Genomic DNA, 22,713 nt, shown 5'->3' on the forward strand with positions numbered 1-22,713 from the left:
TAACCTATAAGTCACCCCTTGCACCTTTTAACTTAGACCAATCCCTAGAATCTTAATAGACACCTAGTTACTAATTAAGTAACCTAGTTACTGAAAGTCTGTGCCCGTATAGCTTCGTTGGCTATCTGACTGATGACCCTCTTGGTCAAAACAACCTTTGTTTACCATGGTTGATCTGTGGGACCTCCTGTACCTTTTGGTTGTTTCTTTGTTCAACATGATTGATCTGTAAAACCTTCTGTACTTTTTGAAATTATTTCCGTGGTAACCATTTCTGTTTTAAGAATTACACTATGCATTGAATGTTGTATCACCTCCCCTATAAAAATAAAGATTCATTTTTCTCGGTGAGTCAGTCAGACCCCAAAAGCCTGGCTGTCCTCCGGCACCCCACCGGGTGTCTTTCTTCATTCCCTTCACCTGAGCCGTGCATCCTCCAGGGACCCTGAGACCCCGCCGAGGCTGGGCCCTGGCAGGGTTCACTTTTCAGCGCTACTGACTCTTGTGGGCCAGGTAACGCTTGCATGGGCGTGCCTGCAGCCTTTGCTGGGGTGGGGGCTGTCCTGTGCACCGGCAGGTGTCAAGTAGCACTGCCAGCTTCTCCTACCAGATGCCAGGAGCACCCCCAAGTTACGACAACCAAGTGTCTCCAGACATTGCAAATGCCCCCTGAGGAGCAAGGTCGCCCCCATTGAGAACCAAAGCTTTATCAGGGGTGTCCAACCTTTGGTGTCTCTGCACCACACCGGAAGAAGAGTTGTTCTGGCCCCCACACTAGATACACTGAGACACGTAATCACAAGAAAATCTCATCATGTTTGAAGTACATTTACAATTTGGTGTGGGGCCGCATTCATAGACGCATGCAGCCCATGGGCTGGGCACCCCTGCTAGACCTTCTGGCTTCGAATGCCCCAACACCTCCCACTGGCACCTCCCACTGACCCACTTTCAGAAACCAGCCCAACCAGGGGTGGCATTTGTGACACAGGCAGTGGACTTCAAAGGGTTTTTGTTGTTGTTGTTAAGATTTTATTGATTTATTTTTAGAGAGAGGGGGAGGGAGAGAGAGAAACATCAACGTGTGGTTACCTCTTGTGTGCCCCCTACTGGGGGAGACCTGGTCCGAAACTCAGGCATGTGCCCTGACTGGGAATCCAACCAGCGACCCTTTGGTTCGCAGGCCTGTGCTCAATCCACTGAGCTACCAGCCAGGGCGACTTCAAAGGGTTTTGCCCTCACATTTCCAAAATGGTTTTGAAAACCTGTGAACACGTTTGTAAGCTAACATCTAAACATTTTTATCCTAAGTTCAAATAATTATAAAGAATCTATTCTCTGCTCTTATACATTGTAGACATGCTTTAAATATACTTCACTGAAAACCTTAAAGCTGAAAAGAACTTATTAAATTAGTGGAGAATGTCAGCCAGAAACCTGATCTTGTCTTTGAAATAAACCAGTCAACTCAGGCTACAGTAAACTCGTAAAAGGAAAAAAAAAGAAGATGACACGCGTACTTAGGGCTCCTAGTGGCTTAAAAAAAAGAAGAAGAAGAAAGCAGAGCCTCGCTGCCTTTTGCCAACCGCACACTCAGCAGCGCCCGCGCCGACCCGCCGCCCGCTCCGCCGCCGTGACAGCTGGGCTCAGTGGGAGGTTTCCTGGAGGAGTTCAACCAATAGGACTGACGTTTCCCCTCCGAGGCTGCCAGCTCTGGCCAATCAGAGCGGCTCTGTTCTGACCAATCAGACACCTTCTGGCGGGGGCGCACAGTTTCCACTGAATGCGGCGTTTTTCGGGAGCTGAGTCACGGAAGCCGGCTGGGAGCGGAGCGGGGAGGGGCTGCCTCCCTGCAGAGGGGGCTGGGCCCAGGGCAGCCTCCCGGCCGTGCCGGTCTGCCAGCCACGCTGCATCGCTACTGCGCTGTGCCGCAGCGGCGCTGCGCCGGCCGCGGTGCAGCTGGTTGCAGGAAATAAAGTTTCCCCGCTTGCCGCAGAGGCCCCGCCCCCACCCCTCGTCCACCTGCGCCGCTGGGCCCCGCCCCGGTGTGAAGGCGGCTGCGCGCCAGGCCTGGGGGGCGTGGTCTAGGTCCGCCCGCCCTTTGGGATCCTCGGCGCGGGCGGCGTTGGCCGTTGGCGTGGCTTGGGCGGTTGTCCTGGAGAAGCAAGATGGCGGCGACGGCGGCGGCCCCGGTGGTGGCGGAGGAGGACACGGAGCTGCGGGACCTGCTGGTGCAGACGCTGGAGAACAGCGGGGTCCTGAACCGCATCAAGGTGGGGCGGGAGTCCGGCAGCCCGGCAGAGGGGACGGCGAGCGGGCCGCGGGGCCTGGGTGGACGGCGGGCGCCACGAAGGGCCGGGGGCGCGTTGGGCTGGCCGCCGGAGCGGGGGCGGGACCGCGGGCGGGGTCGGGTGTCAGGGTCATTCCAAGTCCCGGGTTCCGTGGGATGCCGGGGGCTGCTGGCTGTCGTGGGGGCGGGGCGGTGGCGCGTTCGCGGAACCGGCTTCCAGACGCTGTGGGACCGGCGGGCGCGATCGCGGGAGCGGGACTTCACCGGCGGGTGGCGCTGGGGACGCCAGCGAGTCCCGGCTGCGGTCCGGCCGCCGCACCTGTCCGCGGGCGTCACTGTCCTGCCGGTTTGCGCTTGGGGTTTCGCGGGTGTGGACGGCGCCCGTGGAACTTGCGTGTGTACCTTTCTTGTCATGAGAATGGTCTCGAAGCAGTTTTTGTTCCATTACCCTTTTGTGTTTTAAAGGCTGAGCTCCGAGCAGCTGTGTTTTTGGCCCTCGAGGAGCAAGAAAAAATAGAGGTATGAAACCTACAAATTTCATTGTGACTCTATTCACTTACGTTGAATTTCCGATTATCTAAAAGCCACTCTAAAATGCTGTTTATTGTAGTGTGTGGACAGGGGTGATTTTGAACTATTAAGGATTACATTATTACGGGAAGAGAGTCAAAATTTCTCATTTCGTGCGTGTTTCAGAATTTTGGAGCGGGCTGAGGCCAATACTAAGTCCTGATCATCGTAGATCCGGATTGTAGGGGACTCTGAAACAGGTCGTGGGACTTATTTGGAGAAATGGTTCCGCTGTCCGAGCGTTCTGCAGCCCCCGCCCCCCCCAGCTTTAGTAGCCCGCTGATGTGTACAGGGAACCCTGCTCCACGGGGGGCGTGGCATGCACCTTCCCCCAGACTGTCAGACCTCCCCTTGTTTTCAAGTTGCTCAGTCTTTCCTACTGCCAGAAGTCCATTTCTCTGTGTGTAGTTCTTTCTCTCTACTCCAAGTCCCACCACCATCCTGCGAGAAGATCCTGAAACTTGTCCACGAGAACCACCCCATCGTCCTGGTCTTCAGCCCCCTCTGTGCAAACCAGTCTCTGCTCTCACTGCTTTAGACCCACGGTCCTGCATGGAGCCCTTGAACTTGGCTCCTCTGTCTGCCCAGCGCCAGTCTGTCCAACACCAGTCTCCTCTTGTTTGCTTCTGGTCTGGACCCCTTGGTCTGTGCGTGAGAGCCTCGCCCCAAGGCCTTCCTTGGTCTGGAAGTGAGTCCGAGTGGCCACGAGAGTCCGAGGGCCAGCTCCCCACCTCATTTGTGCCGCACACTCACTGGAGCGCAGTCACCCGGCCTGCGGCCTGCGGACTGCGGAGGGCCCTGGGTCGGGGGCGCCGCCCCGGCAGTGCTTGCCCCTCACTCCTGACCGAGGGTCTCGGCTCTCTGGGGAGTGCACACGCTCAGGTCCTGGCATTGCATCCTCCCCCAGAGAGAGCCCCCCGCCTCCACCTGTGCCGCCCTTCTCCCGCCCTGTGGGAGAGGCTCGGCCCAGCCCAGAGTGGCGGCCGCCTCGGGCCAGCCAGGTCAGCCGTCCCGTGCTCTGAGCTCCTGCCAGTTGCTGCGTCCCTTTCTCGCCCGGGGCGGGGGAGCTTGTCTCTGGACCCCGGAAGCGGGTCCCTGTCTACTGCCCTGCTCCCACCACCACTCTGCCTTTGCTCGCAGACGGGCTTTGAGGGAATGTGTGTCTAATACGACCCCTCGGGTCCCAGGCACCCTTCAGTCCCTGAACGACCTCAAGCCCGGGCTGCCGCGCCCCAGTGGTTTCCTCCACCGCGGTCAGCAAGGGCCCCGCTGAGTGTGTCTTCGTGCCCGCCTGGCGAAGTCACCCGTTGTGGCCCTCGACGTTCTCAGTCCCTCCTTCTTCCTGCACACCTCCTTTGACTTTTAGATTTTCCCTGCTCTGTTTTCCTTTGACCTCTCCTGGGTCGTAAGATCTTCAGCGTGATCTTTTTCCTGGTCCCCTCACTGGAGGTCTAGGGGCAGCGTCCCACAGTTGTCCTTCTCCTGAGTGACCACGACCACACCAGCGATGTCACCCTGCACTTCTGCCCCGAGTCGCCCTCCCGAGCCCTGGGCCTGTGTGCCACCCAGCTGCTCCGCTCATCTCCCTCACGGGACCGCTCCTCAGCCCAGCAGGGAACCCGAGGGGCCTGCCCTTCTCTGCGCGTGTGCCGTCCGGCTCCACCTGTCCCCTCCGCCCCGGTCTGTCTGAGGAGCTCCTCGGCTGCCCCGTGGCCTCTGCTTCCTGACTTCTGTGCCGGGGGCCTTCCCTTCCTTGCTGTTCTTCGCTGCTGCTGTCCCCCCGCCCCACCCCCAGCTGCCGGAACCCCTTCCCCGCGCTGCTCCTGGATGGGCTCTTGGTAGTGCACGCCCGACCTCGCCCCTCCCCCTCCTCGAGTGTTTCCATGAACTCCGCGTCCTGACGGTTCCTAGACCAGCACACTGAGGACCTTTGAGATCTTTACCCTCCGTGTCATTTTTGAGTTTTAAAAAAACAAAACTGTTGAGGTATAATTGACCTGCAATGAATTCCACATTATACTAAAAACGTATAATCTGACGCACTTGAACGTGTTTGTGCGTCCAGGAAACCCTCAAGACAGTAAACGTGCCCTCGACCCCCAGAAGTTGCCTTCAGCCCCTCCACACCCCTTTGTGTCGCCCCCACCCCCATCCCGGGCAGCCCAGGTGTCTTCAGCAGCTAGACAGGCGGGATCGCAGAGGACACACTCTCTTTTTTGGGGGGGGGCGGCGCGTGTCCGGCTGCATTCACTTAGCTTGGTCGGTTTGAGATTCGTTCCTGCGGCCACTCGTGTTTGTGGGCTCCCGCGGGGTGGCCCCCACGTGAGTCGTGCGGCTGTCGGGGTCGTTCGCCCGTGGGTGCGCACCGGGCTGGTTTCCCGTCTCCAGCTCGGACGAACGGCGGCTGTGAGCACCCGCGCGCACGCGTCCGTGGCTGGGCCCTGTGCTCGCTCGCGCTGCTCCTGAGGAATCACGGGGGGGGGGTAGACTGCACGGTGGGGGCACCTTCAGCTTTGTCAAACGCTGCAGCCTGCTCCCCGGAGTGGCCGCACCGTGTCCCGTCGGCCGTGTGTGAGACGGCCGCTCCGCCCGACCGTGTGGCCTGCGCGACGAGGCCTCGGCGTGTGGACGTGCTGTCCGCTCGTCCACGTCCACGGGAGTGTCTGACGAGGAGAGACCGCGGCCTGCGACCACGGGAAGTCGTCCCGCTGCGCTGACGGGCCGGGGTGGCATGGCGCGCCCACTGGGGTCCTGTTCCTGGTGGGCGTGGCTCGGGTGGTGGCGCAGCCAAGCCAGACTTCATGTCGCGGAAGGAATGGCTGGTTGTCTCTATAAGTAAATTCAGTGTTATTTCATGTGCGCTTTTAAAGATCTGGCTTCTAAAGCACTTCAATGAGCAATTTACAAAACATTTAAAAATACAAATCATATATGGTTTTGTTAACTGAGGTATGAAGTAATACAGAAGTTCTTTTAATAATCAATAGGTGTGGAATGGGGTTCACCATAATTTTATGGGTGACAATATTTTATTTACATCTTGGCCAAAAAATTACACTTTGATCTGAATTTTATAGTGTTCTCATGATAAACACATGATATTTACACAATATTTCATGTTTTCAACAGAACAAAACTCCTTTAGTCAATGAAAGCCTGAAAAAGTTTTTAAACACAAAAGATGGTAAGATGTTCGCTTGCTCTTGTTTATGCGTCTGTCTCTGAATGTTCAAACCCAGGCCCCACGGGGGAGGAGTCGGGGGTTCCCGCCCGTGTTGAAGCCTGTGACTCCCATTTGATTGGACAGCTGCCTGCCTGTCGCGTCCCACGTTGTCGGTCCTGGGACGCTGCGGGTGACCCCCCTGTTGGCTGTAGGGCGCAGGACACCGTGACCCACTGGGGAAGTGTCACGCTGACTGACGTGACTTCCAGGGTTAGGGACCCCATCGCCCCCCTGGGCCGTTGGGAGGCCTCGTCGGTACACGGTGGAGACCGGACACTCGGTGCTCCCCCCCTTACCCAGTGCGTCCTGCGTCCCAGTGCCAGTGCCCGGGCCGCGGGCCCCCGGAGGACTCGCCCACCGCCCCGCTCCCTCTCTCTGCAGGCCGTCTGGTGGCTAGTCTGGTGGTGGAGTTCCTTCAGTTCTTCAACCTGGACTTTACCTTGGCTGTTTTCCAGCCTGAAACTAGCACGGTAAGAAGGACGGTTTCCCTCGCCTTTGAAGCCTTTGATGAAATGAGTTCGTGATAAGCTGAAAGCTAACATTTGACAACTTCTGGTGTCGTGCACGGAGGTGATTTTTCTTCAACACTGCCTGAGCCGTCCGCTGGCACCGGGGTCCCTGGCGTATTTAATCGGAAGGGAATGTTGTCACAAAGTTAATTTGTTGCGATGTTAGGCCCCCTGTTAATGTAGACTTGGAACGTAGCGACTGGTAAAAGGAAAGGTAATAAAAAAATCTAAGCTTGCACTTCCCACACACAAAGTCCCGAACAGCAGTTGGCGGGTGTTTCGGCCTCGTGCTGTGTGTGCGTGCCACACCCCGGGCGACTCTGCGCTCCCCGGGGGAGGGGGCGCCGCCATCCGCTGGGGGCTCGCCCCCTGGTCCTGTCCGGTGAGCACGGTCAGCGGAGCCTCAGGCAGGGTGCATGGCGGCTCCCACTGTACAGAACTTTTAAAAATGGACATTTCCCTCATTAGAAAAACAGTCTCTGGGTTTAGACATGTCTCTAAGTTCTGAAGATATTTTTCTCTAAGCCCTGAAAGTAATTTTGTTGCGTGTTTGCACACTTAAAGCTCACTTTCCCGTCTTCCTTCCCCAGCTTCAAGGTCTGGACGGCCGGGAGGAGCTGGCCCGGGACTTGGGCATCGCCGAGGCGGACGGCGCCTCGGGGGGGCCCCTGCTGCTGGAGGTGCTCAGACGCTGTCAGCAGAGGGCGGAGGGGCCGGCCGGCGGGCAGGTGAGTGCGGCCCGCGCTGTGTCTGCGCCGCTTTCCGAGTTCTGTGCGGCCGCCCGGTGCAGCCCGCGGGTCCCGTGTGCGGTCCCGTGTGCGGTCCCGCGTGCGTAGCGAACCAGGTTCCAGTAGAAACCCAGTGAGATGCGCTCGGGCCGCAGAAGTGCATGTTTCAGTGACAGCTGGCGACGTGGGTGCTCCGAGGCTGCCGCCGCCCCATCCTGCGGCTCGGCCCCGCTCTCCACCCCACCTCCTTCGGGGATGGGGGGGGCGGAGCACCTCGGGGGCGTCGTGGGCCTGCGGTGGAGGGAGGGCCGAGGGTGCCCACTCCGGAGCCAGCTGTCACCGTCGTACCGTTTCAAACACTGCGGGGCCCCTGTGCAGGCCGGTTAGTTTTTGAACTGAAAGGCTTTTTAAAGCTAGACCCGGGGCTGTTTAAGCTATTAGTTTTGCTTGGTTTCTCTGTTTCTGATTGGCCGTCGAGGTTCTCACTCTTACCCTCCCTGTGCGGGAGTGGGGCGGTTCACCGGAGCCGTGGTCTGACCTCTGCTCACGCGTGCTCGCTGCTTCCAGCGAGCCGCGCGCTCGGGCTGGGGGTGGGGGGGCGGGCCTGCGCCGCCCCGGGCGGCCGGCCGGGTGTGTGCTTCCGGCCCCCGTCGAGGGCAGGGGTGAAACGCCCAGCAGGGGTCAGGTGCCACGTGCGCTCCGCTTCTCTAGGCTGAAGTGGGGGCAGACCTGGCGAGGGTGTGGACAGGGACCTGGGAGCGCTCAGTGTGCCCGCGTGCGCAGTGGGCTTGCACGCTCGAGGTCCGCTGCGGCGTGATTCTGGCTGCGGGTTGTTGTCAGGTGTGTTAACTGTGAACTGGACATTGCAGGGTCTGCTGGACGTGGCTGCTGCCGGGCACCCTCCCCCCGCGCCGCCGGAGGGGGCTGCGAGCGAGCACTCGGGCCCCAGCAAGGTGAGTCGGGGTGGGGCGGGGTGCTCCTCTCCGTCTTACTCGCTGCTCGTCTTGCCGCTCTGTGCCGCGGGTGCCGCCGTGTCCCTGGACGGTGCCGTCCTCCTTCCGGTGACGTGCGTGTGGGAAGGAGCCGTGCGGCTCCATCGGCAGGCCTCGGACTCCGTGTCACAGGGCAGGGTGTGCTGGGAGAGAGCGGGGCAGTGGGGCCGGTGGGTGCTGCCCACCCTCCCTCCCCCTTCCTGGAGCAGAGAGCTGCGCTCACGTGCCGCACACAGATTCGGACTCGGGCGCATCGGGCTCCAGAGCTCGGAGTGGCCGTGGTGGACGCTGCGGCTGGGCGGCCAGGTCCGGCGTTGTCGGTCAGGACGGGCGTCTGTGGTAGCGGGCCACTTTGAGGGTTTGTAGGAAAGTCCAAGTGCTCGGGTCGCATTTGCCCGTGGTCGGTGCCTTGTTGAAGTGCAGGCCTGCTGGCTCCCAGGGCTTGGGAGCGCGGGAGATGAACTGAGGGGGTCGCTCGAAATGGGAGCCCGAGACCCTTGTGTTCGTGCCAGTGGCGGTGGGACGGCGGGCGAGCCGAGGGACCCGCCGTCTCCCCGAAGCCCAGCGAGCAGCGGAGTGCGTGGTGACCACCTTCTGCGCTCACTCCCCCAGCTGTGCGGAGAGTGAAGGCCGACCACAGTGCAGGGGTGGGTCTTGGTGCAGCTGGGCTGGTGGGCGCAGCTGTGGGCGGAGCCCCGAGGGCGGCTCCTGCTGCGGCCTGGCCTTGTGGGTCTCCTTCACGGTCTCAGTGCCCAGGCAGAGGCCTCGGACACGGTGCCCTCCCCCGCATGGAGGCCCTGTGCTGTCGGCACCCACTCCCTTCTCCAGGCCTGCCCTGGGCCCTGGGGGGCGGGCCTGCTGGGGCCGGTCCCAGAGTCCAGTCCCAGAGCCCCTGGGGGCGACTGCGGGAGGAGAGCCTCTGTCTGAGGCTCCGCCCTCGGGGGGCTGGAGCTCTCACCTGCCCCGAAGCGCGGCCTCGCACCCGGCGCGCCGAGCCGTCTGGGGGTTCCTCCTCAGCAGCTCTGAGAGCAGCTGGCGGACGATGCTGACCTTTCACAGCTGGCGTGTCCTCGAGATCAGAGATTGATGACCGTTTTACACCTTCTGGTTTCTTTACGTAAGTTTGTTTGAGGTTTAAGAATCACGACAAGAATCTGAGGCTTTAAGTCGCTTAGGAAATGCTGCTCCAAACCAGCGGTTTGCAGCCGGTGAGCCGCACAGGCCTTTGGAACACGCAGCGCCTGACTGTGGAGCCGGGTGCACGCTGGCCTCCTCTCCCTGCGGCCGCCAGGTGAGACGATGACCGCTGACCGCCGCCGAGGCGGCAGCCCCTCAGTGCGCACGAGCCACAGTCACACCCGTCTCCCTCTCAGATTGGCCAGAATCACACCCTTCCTCGTGCCGCGGGCCCCTGGCCCCCGGCCCGAGTGCTGGGAGGTGGGGAGCTCGGAACCCGCCGCTCCGAGCGTTCCTGGGGGAGGGCTGCTGGCAGCGGCCGAGGCCCACCAGGGAGCAGTCACAGGGCCCCCCGGCCCGTGTGGCGGTGGCCCGCGGGGACACCAGAGCCCAACTTCGCTGGCCCTGGCTGAGGGGCACCGCGGTCCTGGTGATGTGCGTTGGGGTTCCAGACCTTCTTCCCCCTTTTCGCACCGGCTTCCCTCGTGCCCTGGGGGGTCACTGACCCCCTCGGGGGCTCTAGCCCAGCCGGCGCCTGTGGTGTCTTTCCAGGCCGGAGCTCCAGGGGGAGCAGCGGGGCTCTGGGAGGTGAGGGGCGGAGGCCGGGCCCTGTGCTGCTTGGGGGGAGCCTGTGGGTGTGCAGGGCCGGCGCCTCGGGGTGACCCCCCCCCGGGCCCACAGCTGCTGGGCGGGGCCTTTCACCAGGAGCCTGCTGGGGAAGGGCGTTCATGCCAGGAACGTGCGTTTCAGAAGGGAACACGGTCAGTGTCTCCGTTTTTAGGGCGTTTTCTAGTGGGAATCCCTGTCCGTTCCGTCACGCGTTACTTTACCCTTGAAGATTTCTGCGCCGTGGTCAACTGTTGTTCTGTTCTCACGCTCAGATACCGAGGTACAGAGGCCAGGGCCAGAAGAAGCCGAGCGGGCCGCAGCCTGGCGCGCAGGTAACGTGCGAGAGGGCGGGGCGGGGCGGCCTCCCGGCGGGGCCCCTCCTTCCATGCCCCCCCTCGCCTGCGTCGGCACGTGGCCGCGCCCCGGGCGTGGGACAGAGAACAACCCGGCCCTCAGCTGTCGCCCGGGCGGCAGCCGCAGCACCATTGTGCTTTGACGCTGCAGTCAGTTTTGTCTGGGGGTTCCTTGGTGTTTGGCCACGAGACAGTGGGCAGTACTCACCTTTCGAGCGGACGGTCACGTACACATTCTTGACGTGATGGCCTTAATCCGAGGTCGGAACCACTCGATATGTCCTGGCGGGTAAGTTAAAGGCTGAGCCGTCTCCTTCCGGACGTGTTTGGGCTCAGCAGCTGTGAAGCCACAGCCCTCAAGGCCCGGCGGGGACGCGCGGGGGGGGCGCGCCTGCTGCAGCGACCAGTGCCTCAGCCGCTCCTGTCCACCCCCCACCCCCCGAAGGTTGCCGGCCGGTAGACGGACCCCCTTTAGAGCTTGAATGGCAGGGGTCTTGGAAGGGTCACTCGCCCGCTGGTTTGCGCCTGTGCTCAGGGGAAGACGAGCTCGTTCGCCCTTCAGTTCTGGGAGCCCCCCCCATCCTCTCGGACCCCGGTCTGTGCGCAGCACCGAGGGATCCCCCCCCCACAGGGCAGGTTTCTGCGGGTGTCTGCCGTGCTGGCTGAGGCTCCGCTGGTGCCGGCGGCTCCCTGCCATGCTGCCGGGTCACGCGGGCTGCACACAGCAGGCAGGGCTCTAGGGGGCGCCCTCCGCTTGCGGCCAGTGGCGGGGGGGGGGGGGCGGGGGCAGCGTGCCCTGCGGGGCGCTCGGTGCTGCTGCTCCGGTGCTGCAGGCGTGGGTGCCGGTGGCACGGCCGGAGACCTTGGGCTGTGTCCAGAGGAGCGGTGGTGGCATCACAGCGAACCCGAAGGTCAGCCCGTCCCGTGTGCGTGCACCTGACTGTGCCGAGGGCCATGAACCTGTCCGAGTGCAAAGCAGAAGCCCAGGCTTCTGAGCCCCTTGGCCTCGGGGGAAGCCGCAGCAGGTGCGTTTCTGGGTGTTGTTCTGGCGGCGAGCCAGCAGAGGGCGACGGAGAGCTGGGGACGGACGAGGTGGGTGCACTGTGGGCGAGCGGGTGTCTCCTCGCCGAGTCCACGGCTTCCCGTGGGCGCCACCAGCACGTGCTTCCGGGGCGCTCCCCGCGCCTCCGCAGCCCGTCCTGTCATCCTGTCGGGGAAAGGACCAAAAACTGGAGCAGACTTCTGTTGGGCAGGCCCCACCGACGTGGGTTTCCCCCTCGGTTGGAGAAGCAGTGAGATGTCACGTTCCAGTTCGCGACGCTTAGCCGGGGTGCTGTACGTCATCACGGGAGGTGCAGTGTGCGAGGCCAGCCTTTCGCAGCCAGTCCTCCGGGGGGGGTTTTAGAGCTGGTGTCCCCTGAGGTGTGTTTCCCCCAGGTTCTCAGGGAAGGGGCCTTTTCTTCAAACCTTGCTCCCCGTCCTCGAGATTCTTGGATACGCCCAGCTTTGTGCTGAGTTGGGGCGGCGGGGGTCCCCGCCTGGGTGTGTTTGGGGGTGTTTCGGCATCTCTCGGAGACACCTCGGGGTGTGCTGGGCCAAACCAGTCGTTTCCTGCACACGCATGCACACACGCACACCCTGGCTGTGTGAACACGCACGTGCACACTGAGTGTGCACGCACAATCCCTGACTGCGTGGGCGTGCATACACACGCACTGAACACGCGCACACACGCACCCTGGGTGTGTGAGCACACGTGGTGAGCACACGCCGCCATCTGCGCTCGCCGCCCTTCCCGGCCGGCTGCGCAGCCCTGCCGCAGACCCGAGACGTCGGCCCCGGGGGCTGCTCGTCCGCTCGCCCCGGAGCTGCGGGCGGGCGGGCGGGCGGGTGGGTGCAGGGGCCCCCTCCCTTCCGAGTTCAAGGCCAGAGAGCTGGGGCTCTCTCCTGGGCGCCTGCAGGAGCTGCAGGTGCCTCCAGAGCGAGGAGTAGAGTCTCTCTGGGGGGCTGAGTGTTTAGGAAGGGGGAGAAGTTTTTGTGATTCTGGAATTCTACATCGTTTAGTTTACAGGTGAGTGAGTCAGACTTTTAGGTGTGTTTGTGTGTTACAGGTATAATAAAATTATCTTTCTAAATTTTTTAGTGAGTTCTGGGTCAGAAACTGCCTCGAGTGGGTCTGGGGGTAGGCGCTGGGTGTGGTTGAGGCGTGGGCAGGAAGACAGCTTGCAGGAAGTTTTTGGAAACTTGGAGACCTTCCCTTGGCTTTGATGTTTCTCTTTACGAGCAGATCAGATAAAAGTCTTGGGTTTGGAAAAAGTGATTTTTTTCTAGGTTCTCGAGACGTTTTCTGGTAATTGGAGTTTGTGGCTCCTGGCCTGTTCGTGGTTAGTCTCTCTGTGACGCCGGTCCCCTCTCTCTGTGACGCTGGTCCCATCTCTGTGACGCTGGTCCCCTCTCTCTGTGACGCCGGTCCCCCCTCTCTGTGACGCCGGTCCCCCCTCTCTGTGACGCCGGTCCCCTCTCTCTGCGATGCTAATCTGGAGGGTCGGGATGCTGGCGGGGAGCGAGGCACGCACTGGAGCTCTCTCCCCCGTGACTGCGGCTCCCCGGAAAGCGTGTGAGGCCGGTCTGGCTCGCGGGGGCTGAGCGCCGGCTGCCGTACGGCGCCGTGGGCCTCTCGCATGTACGAAGAGATGGCCTCACGGTGAATGCCTTCACGAAAAATCGTCACTCACTGTCATCGCGTCCGTCACAGAGCACCGAGGGCCACTGTCACAGAGCCCCGTGACCGCCGCGGCCTGACCCACAGAGGGTCCCCCCCGCAGACCGGGGGGCCGCAGTTTGAAGCAGGCCGGCCCCCGTGTGGAGCCCTGTCTCGGGCTCCTCGCCGTCCCGTGTGTCCGTGCAGCCGGCCTCCCCTCCCGCAGGGGGCACTGCTGGCTCAGGGCCGGGCTGTGCGCCGGGCACGGGTGAGGCGGCCCGCCGTGTGGGCGCGCGTTGTGCTGGGTGCGCGAGTTCTCGGGCGGGACGGCCTCCGTGGCGTGCTGCTGCGTGTGGCTCAGGACCCCGTGCCGGAGGGGCGGGGTCGGAGGGGCGTAGCGTGCGGGGGACGTGCTGGAAGGCCTCTGAGAAACGCCGCTCCTTTCGGCACTGCGGTCACGGCGCCAGCGCCGTGTGTCTGCTGACCTTCGAGGGCGGCTGGGGCGCTGCTCCGCCGTCCGCTCTGCCGTGACGGCCGGTGCTGTGCTGGCAGCGGGGGCCACGCCCTCCTCCCCCTCGGTGGCTCTCGTGTCACTTGGGTACCCTCGTGTGGGACAAGCTCCCTGCTCGGCTGGCAGCGCCTTCTTTCTCTCCGAGCGGGAGAGGGTGGGTGTGCGGGGCCTTGGGGAGTGGAGACCCGTGTGTGCGCGGGAGGACGCGGGCGGGGCGCTTGTGGCCGGAACGGGCGCAGCGGGGCACCCCCGCCTCGTGGGTGGGAGGGAGGGCCGGCGTGGACGCCCTTCTGGGACGTTTTCCCTCCCCAGGAGGTGGGGCCCCCCGGCCTCTCACGCTCAGTTGCAAGACCCCCCCCACACACACACGCTCACACACACACACACACACACACACACACACACACACGGATTCGCATGTGTTCATGGCTTTTTGTCATCAAAGAGATCCTATTAACATTTTTTCACCGAGGAGACCTTCTCTCTCCCCCCGTCTTTCTAGAAGGCCGGCAGCGAAGCCAGCCACAGCGATGCCAGCACCTCCTCGTCAGAACCACGCGGCAAGGGCCGTCTCCAGCCGCCGGCCCAGGACACCAGCGTCGGGTCCCTGCTGAGCCCCAGGAGCCCCGGCCCGCAGGACGGCGACTCGGACGGGGACTCCTTCTTCGACGACCCCGTCCCCAAGCCCGAGACGACCTGCGGCTGGTGAGTGGGCTGCCTCGGGGGGGCTCCTCGGACCCCTGCACGTCGTCGTACTGGGACGCCCGAGAAGGTCTTCTGGTCTTTCCCACGAAGTGAGACACCCCCTTCACCCTCGCCGGCACCTTCGCTGACTCGGGTGTTGGAGTGGGCCGGCGTCCGGGGGGTGGGGGCCAGGGTGCTCTGGGCGTCTTGCAGTGCACCAGGCAGCCAGCCCGCAGCGGCGGGAGGTGCGGCCGGAGTGTGTGACCAGGGCCGGGAAGCTTCACAAGCCACTGCTGACACTTCCGCCCAGTCGCTGCGCCTCCTCCGTCCACGGCACGAATCCCTTCTTGTGTTCCCGTTGCGCTTCTCCCTTTCTTGAAAGAATAAAGCACGGTGCGCTGAAAACACCGCTTTGGGCTGAACAGACTCTCTGGCCCAGCCGGTGTTCACTGGTGGAGACGAGGGAGCCGCTACTCCGGGCTCTGCGCTGCCCGGGCTCCGCGCTCCGGGGCCTGGTGTCGCGGGCAGGAGCGGTGGCCGCCCCGCTGAGCCGCGCGCTGGTCCCTCCCTCTCCCGGCAGGAGGAGCACGCCCGGGGAGCGCGGAGGAGGCCCGGCCTCGGGCTCGGACGAGCCCCCCTCGCAGAGCAGACACAGCGCCCTCGCGGGAGCCCCCTCACCGGCAGACGCAGAGAGTGAGTGAGTGCCGGCCGGCCGTGCTGGCCGCAGACGGGGGTGGGGGGGTGGTGCCTGACGCGCGTGTCCCCTCTGGGCAGTGTGTGGTCGTGCTTGTGTCCTTGGGAAAGTGTGTGTGAGTCCTGACACAGTTCATGGTCTTCACCGTTCAGAGGTATTTCCGGGTAACATTGAGTTCCGTGCTTTTATTTCCTATTAACTTACTTTCAGAGAGAGGGCGAGGGAGGGAGAAAGAGGGAGAGAAACATCAGTGTGGGGTTGCCTCTCACGCGCCCCCCACTGGGGACCTGGCCCGCCACCCAGGCCTGTGCCCTGACTGGGAATGGAACCTGCGACCCTGTGGTTCTGGGGCCGGCGCTGAGTCCACCGAGCCACCCCAGCCAGGGCTGCTGCTCTTTAACCTGACCCGTGCTCTGCTTCTCTGAACCGTCGGAGCGCTCTCGGGAGGTTGACTCCCGGCTGTCTGCCGTGCCACACCGGCGCGCTCCCGGGCACGGGGTGGACTGGAGCAGGACTCGGGTCAGTTGATTTCTAGGGACCCGTGTCATGGATCCTGTGGTGCCATGGTGACGTCACAGGACGCTGGACTGTGGCTGCCCTCGGGGTCAGGCCTGTCCCTGTGGCCGGCGCCGAGCTGGTGGCTGCACCAGGGCGGCCCATTGCCGCCCCCGCCCCGCAGGGCACCGAGACCCGGGCCGGGGAGCCGGGGAGCGCAGGGGTGTGGGGGTGAGCGTGGACGCCGTGGCCCGGGGAGCGGAGGGGTCCGTCCGCAGCGTCCAGAGCGCGCACATGCCCCTCTGGAGAGGGCGCTCCGGGAGGGGGCCCGGCCCTCCACTGGGAAATCGCCGTGCGGTTCTGTGTCTGTCTGCGTGGCACACGAGGTGGCCCGGGGCCGCTCGTCAGCATCGGGGGCATCAGCCGTGTGGCTGTGGCTGTGGCTGTGCCCCCCCCCCCTTCCTCTCGGTCCTTGCCACCTTCGGGGAGGAATCCCGTCAGCTCTCGGCCAGCACTGGCTGGGGGTGTCTAGAGGCCGCCGACGGCTGCGGAAGGGAAGCAGTGCGGGGGGGGGGGGGGGGTTAAGGAGGCGGTGCCGGGGGTCGGGGGCGTGGCAGGCTGGCTGCGGCCCCGCCCCTGTGTGGGGGTGCAGGGGCGGGTGTGCGGCGCGCAGTGGAAGCAGCCCCTGGTCAGTGTGTCATCACGTCTCAGTGTTCGGTTGTCGGGCTGACACCACTGGCCTGTTTTCCGACGGCTGTGTTCCAGTGGCCAAGTGCGAGTGTCTCTCTCTGTCCCCAGGGAGAAGAGGAAACACCGTGCTGAAAGGCCTGAAGCTGGTCAACGACAGAACTGGGTCCCTGGGACTAGGTAACTGGGTCTCTCCTGTCCGTGTTGACGGCTGGGTGGGGGGGTGACCCTGTTTTAGATGACAGTTTGGGCGGCCCCAGCGAGCCCTGGGGGGCACACTGGCTGGTCGGGGTGCCCGACGTGCTCTGCCTGCCAGACGGCTCGCAGCAGTGCGGCTGGCTCTGTTGCTGGCGGGGAAACCTGGGCAGGGGGCGGTCGGCCGGTACCCGCAGACCCCTGGTGGGCTGGAGGCGTCGGCCCACTCGGCTGTGGACGTGGAGCGCGGGCCCCTCCACCCGGCCCTGCGCCAGCTCCAGAAAGGCCCCTCCGAGGGCGCTGGCGGCAGCCCAGCATCACTCTGGGTGCTGGGGACAGGCAGTGGCAGGGCCGCGGGCCGCACGCAGCTCCGCACACGGGCCACCGTGACGGCCCCGGTGCCACCTATAAGCCCTCGGGAGGGAGCACCGCGGTGTGGACGCTCCGTGCTGGCCTCAGCCCGCTGTCCTCGCGGACCTGGGGGTGCGGCCGGCCGGCCGGCCGGGCGGGCCCACTGCCCCTGCTCATTCTCTTCCCCTGCGGGGTGACCGCGTCTCCTGCTGGCGTCCTCTTCCACAGCCCGGATGGGCGTCTGTCTGCCCCGCGGACGTGCCCTGTGGGCAGCCCCCGGGGACGCCTGCCCTGCCGTGTTTCGGTGTCTGCGTGTCTCACCTTTGCCACGTGGCTTCCCCGGGACTGCCCTGTCCTCTGTCCTCCTCCTTGGTGCGGGGGGCGCCTGCCGCCGTGACGCGGCCGGCGCGGCAGTGGGGCCCCGCTTCACTCTCCGCGTGGCACCCGGCCACTCCGGGGGCTGGGCTGCTTGGTAGTTACCCCGGCGACACAGCTGACTGGTGGTTGCTCGGCCAGAAACCGGGGTTCTGTGTCAACGGCAGCCCGCTCCGCTCTGTTTGACGGTGTCGCAGCAGTGTCGCTTTGCCCCTGTCTGCACTGTTTCCAGCCTTTCAATGCTGCGAGCCCGTGGGCCGGCCGAGGATGGGCTAGGACGAGCCGGGGCGAGCCGGGGCGAGTGTCCGCCCGCCGCAGACAGAGAAGCTGGTCTATTTCGGCTCCCGTCCTGGGCGGTGGGTTCAGCTGCACCCTCCTCTCCTCGGAGGAGGGGCGCAGGCCCTGGGGCTCCCGAGTTCACCCCCCTTTGGGGTCCTGCTGCACCTGCGGGCGCCCTGAGCGCCTTTCTGTGGCCGAGGGCCCCTGGGGGACCGGGTCAGGGCGGGAGACTCCGCGCCCCGAAGGAGGAGCCGTGGGGCGGGCCCCGGAGCCGGTGTGCTGACAGGTGCCCGTGTCCAGAGCCGGGCGGGCGCTGTGCGTGCGGGCAGCGCAGACCTCTGGTGGGGGGCCAGGTAGACACCACACGGGCCCCGGGGCCCCTTCCTGGCCGCCGCCCCCGCCCCTCGCCACCGGGCTGCGTGAGATCAGAGGTGCCGCCGCCTCCACGCCGGACTGCAGGGGCCTCGCGGTCTCGTGTTGGGTGCAGGAGTGGCTTGGGGACCTTTGTCGAGAGAGGACCACCGGGTCTGACGGTCCTCCCGGAGCCCGCCCCTCAGCAGTGCCCGGGCATCGACACGGCGTCTGGTCTCCCAGGGTCACGGCCCGCGCAGCGGGGCCCGTCTGCCAGCCCCGCTCGGGCCGGGCTCCCCCGGGGTCCGCGCCTCGGTCTCGGGGCCACGCGTGACTTGCGTGTCTTCCACACGCCAGTCGCCCACGGCTGGGGCGACCGGCTCTGGGGCCCCGGAGCCTGCTGTGAGGCTGTCACCCCGTCTCCTCCACTGCCCCCTCAGAAGGTGGGGTGGGGGGGGGTCGGGGCCCCTCTGGCAGCGGGCGCCCTCTTCTCGTGGGGTCCCTTTCTGAGTGCTCGGCCCGAGCCGGGCGGGGGCGGCAGGGACCCTCAGTCCTCCCTGGGCCGGGGGGCCCTTGCCACCAGCCCAGGGGACGGCCGGGGACGCTTGCCCCTCTCCCAGGCCAGCGGGCCCCCAGGGCCAGCCGGCTCGGACTGCGGTCTGCCCGAGGGTGCTCGCGCTGGCCCTGTCCGGCGGGGGCGGGGGGCTTGCCGGCAGCATGCTCGCCCTGCCCCCCGCACGCCTGAGACCCGGTCCGAGCGTCAGGCGGTGGCGGCGGGAAGCCTGCAGCTTAAGCTTCTGAGCGCGGGGGACAGAAACAGTGGTGTTCTACGACAGGATGAGACGTTGTGTTGTCTGTTGGGTAGTTTATTTTGTCACGTGCGTGTACGTGACGTGCAGTGAAAACGTCATTCCTGACGCTTGAGGTTTCTTCTGTAACAACGCGATGTCGCTCGTATTGGAAGGAAACGTGTGTGTGTGTAATTGTACGTAAGGCGTGAAGCATGTGTGAACTGCGTGAACGGTGTGAACGGTGACGTGCATCTTCTTCTGACCCCAGGGGCCGGAGACGAGGACGACGACTACGCTGACGACTTCAACAGGTGAGCAGGGCGGCTGCGCCGCGCAGGCGTCAGCGGGCAGCGCCGTCTGGACAGAGGCCCAGTGCTGCCTGTCCCGGGGGACCCCCCCGCCAAGTTCACCCTGACGGGGGCGGGGGGGGTGAGACTCGGGCCGTCCCCGGGGTGCAGTGGGCTTGGGGGCGTCCGGGGACTTGGGGGGATGAGGTGGGGAGCCCGCACTCAGGTGTGGCCTCGGCGGTCCCTCAGGGCCGGCCCGGTCTCCACAGGGGAAGGACCCTTTTCTCCTGCCCCTTCCTCTGGGGGGGTCGTCCGCAGTCCCCTGGAAAACAGTGCCCTCTTCGAGCGCTGTTCCTGTCCAGCTGGCTTTGCACACGGAGAGCGGGCTGGGGGTTAGCTAGGAGGGAGGTAGCGTGTGTTGGGGAGGTGGCGAGGAATTTCAAATCTGAGGCTGGGAGTTCTCCGTGTTCCACAGGCTCCCCCGCCCCCACCAGGGGGGTGGCCCCTTTTCTAGCAGAAGAGCCCCTCACAGTTTTCAGGGAGGAGACCCCGGGCTTGCCTCTCGCTGCCCGGGACCCCTGCGCCCAGGAGCCTCTGTCTCACCGGGTCGGTGGCTGTCCGGCCGTTGCGGGGCGCAGGGACAGCGTGCTTGCGGCTGGTGTCCCTGTTGCGTCGGGTTTCCTGTGAGGGTCCTGTGTGCGGCGGGCGGGACGGCTCGGCCGCTCTGTCCACACGGACACTCAGCGCCCCGTGTCCCGCGAACCCAGCACCAGCCACCGCTCCGGGAGGAGCGAGCTGAGCGTCGGCGAGGAGATCGAGGAGGACCTCTCCGTGGGGCTGGACGACGCCACCGCCAGCGACAAGGTGCGGGCCGCCCCGGGGAGGGCTCTGGGCTCCCGTCGCCGCCCGGGGGTCCTGGGGGCTCCAGAACCTTACGCCGGTCAGGAACACGGTTTAAAACGGGACGCCCGAGACGGAGACCGGGCCCCAGTCTGGGGAGAACGTCCTCAGTGAGGACGCAGGGCGCCCTGCCCCGCTGTCCCTCACCCCGGGGGCCGCAGGTGTTTCCAGGACACCCAGGACGTCATCTGGGTGCCGCTGCTGGGCCTCGCCGGGGCGGGGCCCGGGGGGTCAGGGGTCAGGGGGTCAGGGGGAGGCCGCTCCCAGAGGGGCACTGCGGGGGGAGGCGTGAGTGCGAGCCCGGGGGTGCTGGGGACGCAGCCGGGCCCTGGGGTCACGCAGGGAGCAGAGCGCTCCCAGGTGTGTGTGTGTGGCGGGGGGGGTGCCTCGGGGTCCCAGGCGGGTGCTGCAGAAAGCTGTCCCTGCTCTGAGAGCCTGCCGTCCAGTGTGGTGGCTGCCCTCCCGAGGGGCCGCAGTGCTTGTGGCCTGCCCATGGCAGCCACGGCGGGGGCGGGGGGAGGCAGCTTTTTGTAGTGGGACCAGTGTGCCTGCGCCCGCAGAGCCTGGGCCTGCGCCCCCCCCGCCCCCCCCGTGTGCTCAGACAGCAGCGCAGCCTCCCGGAGGGCGGAGGGCGGCGGGGCTCAGAAGGGGGGCGGGTGCCTGGGGAGGGCATAGCCGAGGGGGGTGGGGGGGGCGGGTCGGCAGGCACTGGGCTACGCGGTGCGTTCTGACGGCACCTGAGCCCCGCCCCGCGGGCTGACCCGACCTCTCTCTGCTCGCCCGCCAGCTGGACGACCTGACGCAGGACCTGACGGTGTCCCAGCTCAGCGACGTGGCCGACTACCTGGAGGACGTGGCGTGCGCCTGAGGGGCGCGGGGCCGTGGCCCCGCAGGACAGGGCCCCGTCAGCACCAGTGTTTCTGGACCGTCCCCCCGGCTGGACCGCCTGCTCTCCGTCGGTGCCTTGTACTTCCGGAGACTGCGGATGCAGATATTTTTAAGTTACCTTTCATCATGCTAAACAAGATACTTCCTGTTGAGCCCCTGTGGGAGACCGAATTGTCTTAACTTGGTTCACCAACACGTTTCGCTGCGGCAGTTAATGACACGCGTCCCTGGCGAGGAGCGAGCCTGTGGACACCGTGGCGTTTGGAGCCAAGTGCAGGGTGTGCCCCCAGCTCTGCGTGGCCTCGGCCGCTCAGCGAGTTGCTGTGGGCGGCGCGGGGGCCCAGGCGCCCCGCTGCCCCGCACAAGCCGGTGCGGGGGGGCAGTGGTGTGCCCGCTCCCACCGGGAAGGCCCACGGGTCCTGGGTGCGCCGCTCAGTCCTGCTCGTCGGTGAAGGGACCTGGAGGCGGTTGTGACTTCTCCCTGGGACAGTTGTCACTGCCAGCGTTGCGGTGGCTGCCCTGTGTCCACGCGAGCAGCTTTAAGCTCAGGGCCTCTGTCCGCTCGCTGGAGCTCGGCTGGTTCTCGTGGCGATGCCTCGAAGCTCGCACCAGTGGCCTCTGGGACTGGCGGGCGGCGCCCCTGCCCCCGCTCCAGGTCTGTGGGGGTCGTGGGAACCTGGCCGGACGGTGGCGATGGCCGAGGACCACGTCCAGGTGGGCAAGCTGCTGTGCTGTCCCTGGTCTCTCTGTGCCCCGGACAGCCAGGCCGCGTCTCGCGGCACCCCGAGCTGCGGCTGCGGACAGAGACGCCGCTGGACCGTGCGGGGGCCGTGGGCAGCGGCGTGCGCTGGTGCACAAGATCGCAAGTGAAGCTGTGAGGGGGGTGAGCTTGTGCCCCTCGACGGCAGTAAACACGGGTCTCACTGAGGGTCCCCTCTCCCGGCAAAGGGAGACGCGAACGCCTCAGCCTTGGTGGGTCAGCAGACTGGGCGGCTTGTGTACTGCTGCTGCCGACGCTGCCGCGGCTCCCGCAGGGGGCGGGTCCTGCAGCCCTGGAGTCTGACTCGGGGCTCCTGGCGGCCCTGGACTGACGGCTCCGCGGGATGGGCTGTGGCTCGCGCCCCGCCGTGCTTGTCGCCAGCGGCGCCTCCTCGGACGTCTGTCTGCCCTGCTCACCGTCGCTGCCGAGGGAGCGCGGCGGCTCTGCCCGGCCCTCCGGGGCGTGTCAGCTGCGTGACGTGTTTTCACGGTGGCTGACGGGCTAGACTCCAGTGGAATGGAGCACCGCAGGGGGTGGCTTTTAGTTTGCGGACAGCTCTTGAAGGGTAGCGTCTGAAACGGGCCATTCTGGCGTTACCCGGGGAGCCCGGCCTTCCGACGGTGTCGTGGGCGGGTCGGGGAACGCGCAGACACGGCGCCTGAGCTGGCGTCGGAGCCGGGAGCGGCACTCAGCGCGGCTGCGGCGAGTTTCCGCGTTCCCTGTGCTCCTTGGGTAGGGCGGAGCGTGGCTGGGTTTTCTGTTGAGTGTGTACTGAGGTGCTACCCCATGGTCACACCTGGGTTAGTATTTTTGTGGGGACACGTTTCACGGTAAAACCTGCGCTTGACGGCGGGGCTTCCCCAGGGCTGGACCTCGTTCTGCCGGTGATAACTGGAAGTGAATAAAAAGCTCGCACCTCTTGCGCTGTGTAGTGTGTGACCGCGACCGAGCCTCCGTGGGGTCCGCCTGGGTCCCGCCCCCCAGGCCCTGGCCGCTCCTTTCTGGCTGCTTTTGGTCGGGTTCTCGCAGAAGCTCCCGCCTGGGGGGCGTCCCTCCGGGCTCGCCCCGTGCCACGTTCACCGTGTGTTTCACTTGCCTCCTGTGGCTGTTTGTTGACCACCAGGCCCAGGAGTGTGGGAGCTGCTTTGGACGGCCGTGGCCCTCGGCGGTTAGAACCGTGCCCGCCGTAGTCTGCACCCAGGAGGCCCTGCGCCGGCCGGGGTGCTGGGGACGGCGGCTCCCCGTGGGCAGCTGCCCCCCGAGGGTGGTGCCGCGTCGTTTTGGGGGCACAGCCATCCTGCCCCAGCCCCGAAA

At 65.1% G+C, this 22,713-nt stretch overlaps 1 protein-coding gene across 3 annotated transcripts; it reads left to right on the forward strand.

Moving 5' to 3' along the window:
- Window positions 1-1,797: 1,797 nt before the first annotated feature.
- CEP43 (centrosomal protein 43) lies at window positions 1,798-22,319 on the forward strand. Of its 3 annotated transcripts, XM_045843918.1 has the most exons (13): window positions 1,798-2,273; window positions 2,756-2,809; window positions 5,990-6,044; window positions 6,465-6,553; window positions 7,183-7,320; window positions 8,190-8,273; window positions 10,370-10,429; window positions 14,165-14,367; window positions 14,927-15,039; window positions 16,334-16,402; window positions 18,833-18,875; window positions 19,619-19,715; window positions 20,539-22,319. In XM_045843918.1, the coding sequence occupies exons 1-13, from the start codon at window positions 2,169-2,171 to the stop codon at window positions 20,617-20,619; spliced, it is 1,191 nt and encodes a 396-aa protein (XP_045699874.1). In that variant the 5' UTR covers window positions 1,798-2,168; the 3' UTR covers window positions 20,620-22,319. The 3 variants fall into 3 exon arrangements, with proteins under 3 accessions (XP_045699874.1, XP_045699876.1, XP_045699875.1); XM_045843920.1 differs by lacking the exon at window positions 10,370-10,429 and having other exon boundaries at window positions 1,799-2,273; window positions 14,168-14,367; XM_045843919.1 differs by lacking the exon at window positions 10,370-10,429 and having other exon boundaries at window positions 1,805-2,273.
- Window positions 22,320-22,713: the final 394 nt, after the last annotated feature.

This window comes from Phyllostomus hastatus, unplaced genomic scaffold (genome assembly GCF_019186645.2).
Source record: "Phyllostomus hastatus isolate PE091 unplaced genomic scaffold, TTU_PhHast_1.1 phas_contig_40, whole genome shotgun sequence".
NCBI lineage: Eukaryota > Metazoa > Chordata > Mammalia > Chiroptera > Phyllostomidae > Phyllostomus > Phyllostomus hastatus.

Coding starts and splice junctions, on each gene's coding strand:
- CEP43 (XM_045843918.1), top strand. CDS start 2,169: ATGGCGGCGACGGCGGCGGCCCCGGTGGTGGCGGAGGAGGACACGGAG. Junction 7,321..8,189: donor AGGGGCCGGCCGGCGGGCAG/GTGAGTGCGGCC, acceptor TGGACATTGCAG/GGTCTGCTGGACGTGGCTGC. Junction 14,368..14,926: donor CCCGAGACGACCTGCGGCTG/GTGAGTGGGCTG, acceptor CTCTCCCGGCAG/GAGGAGCACGCCCGGGGAGC.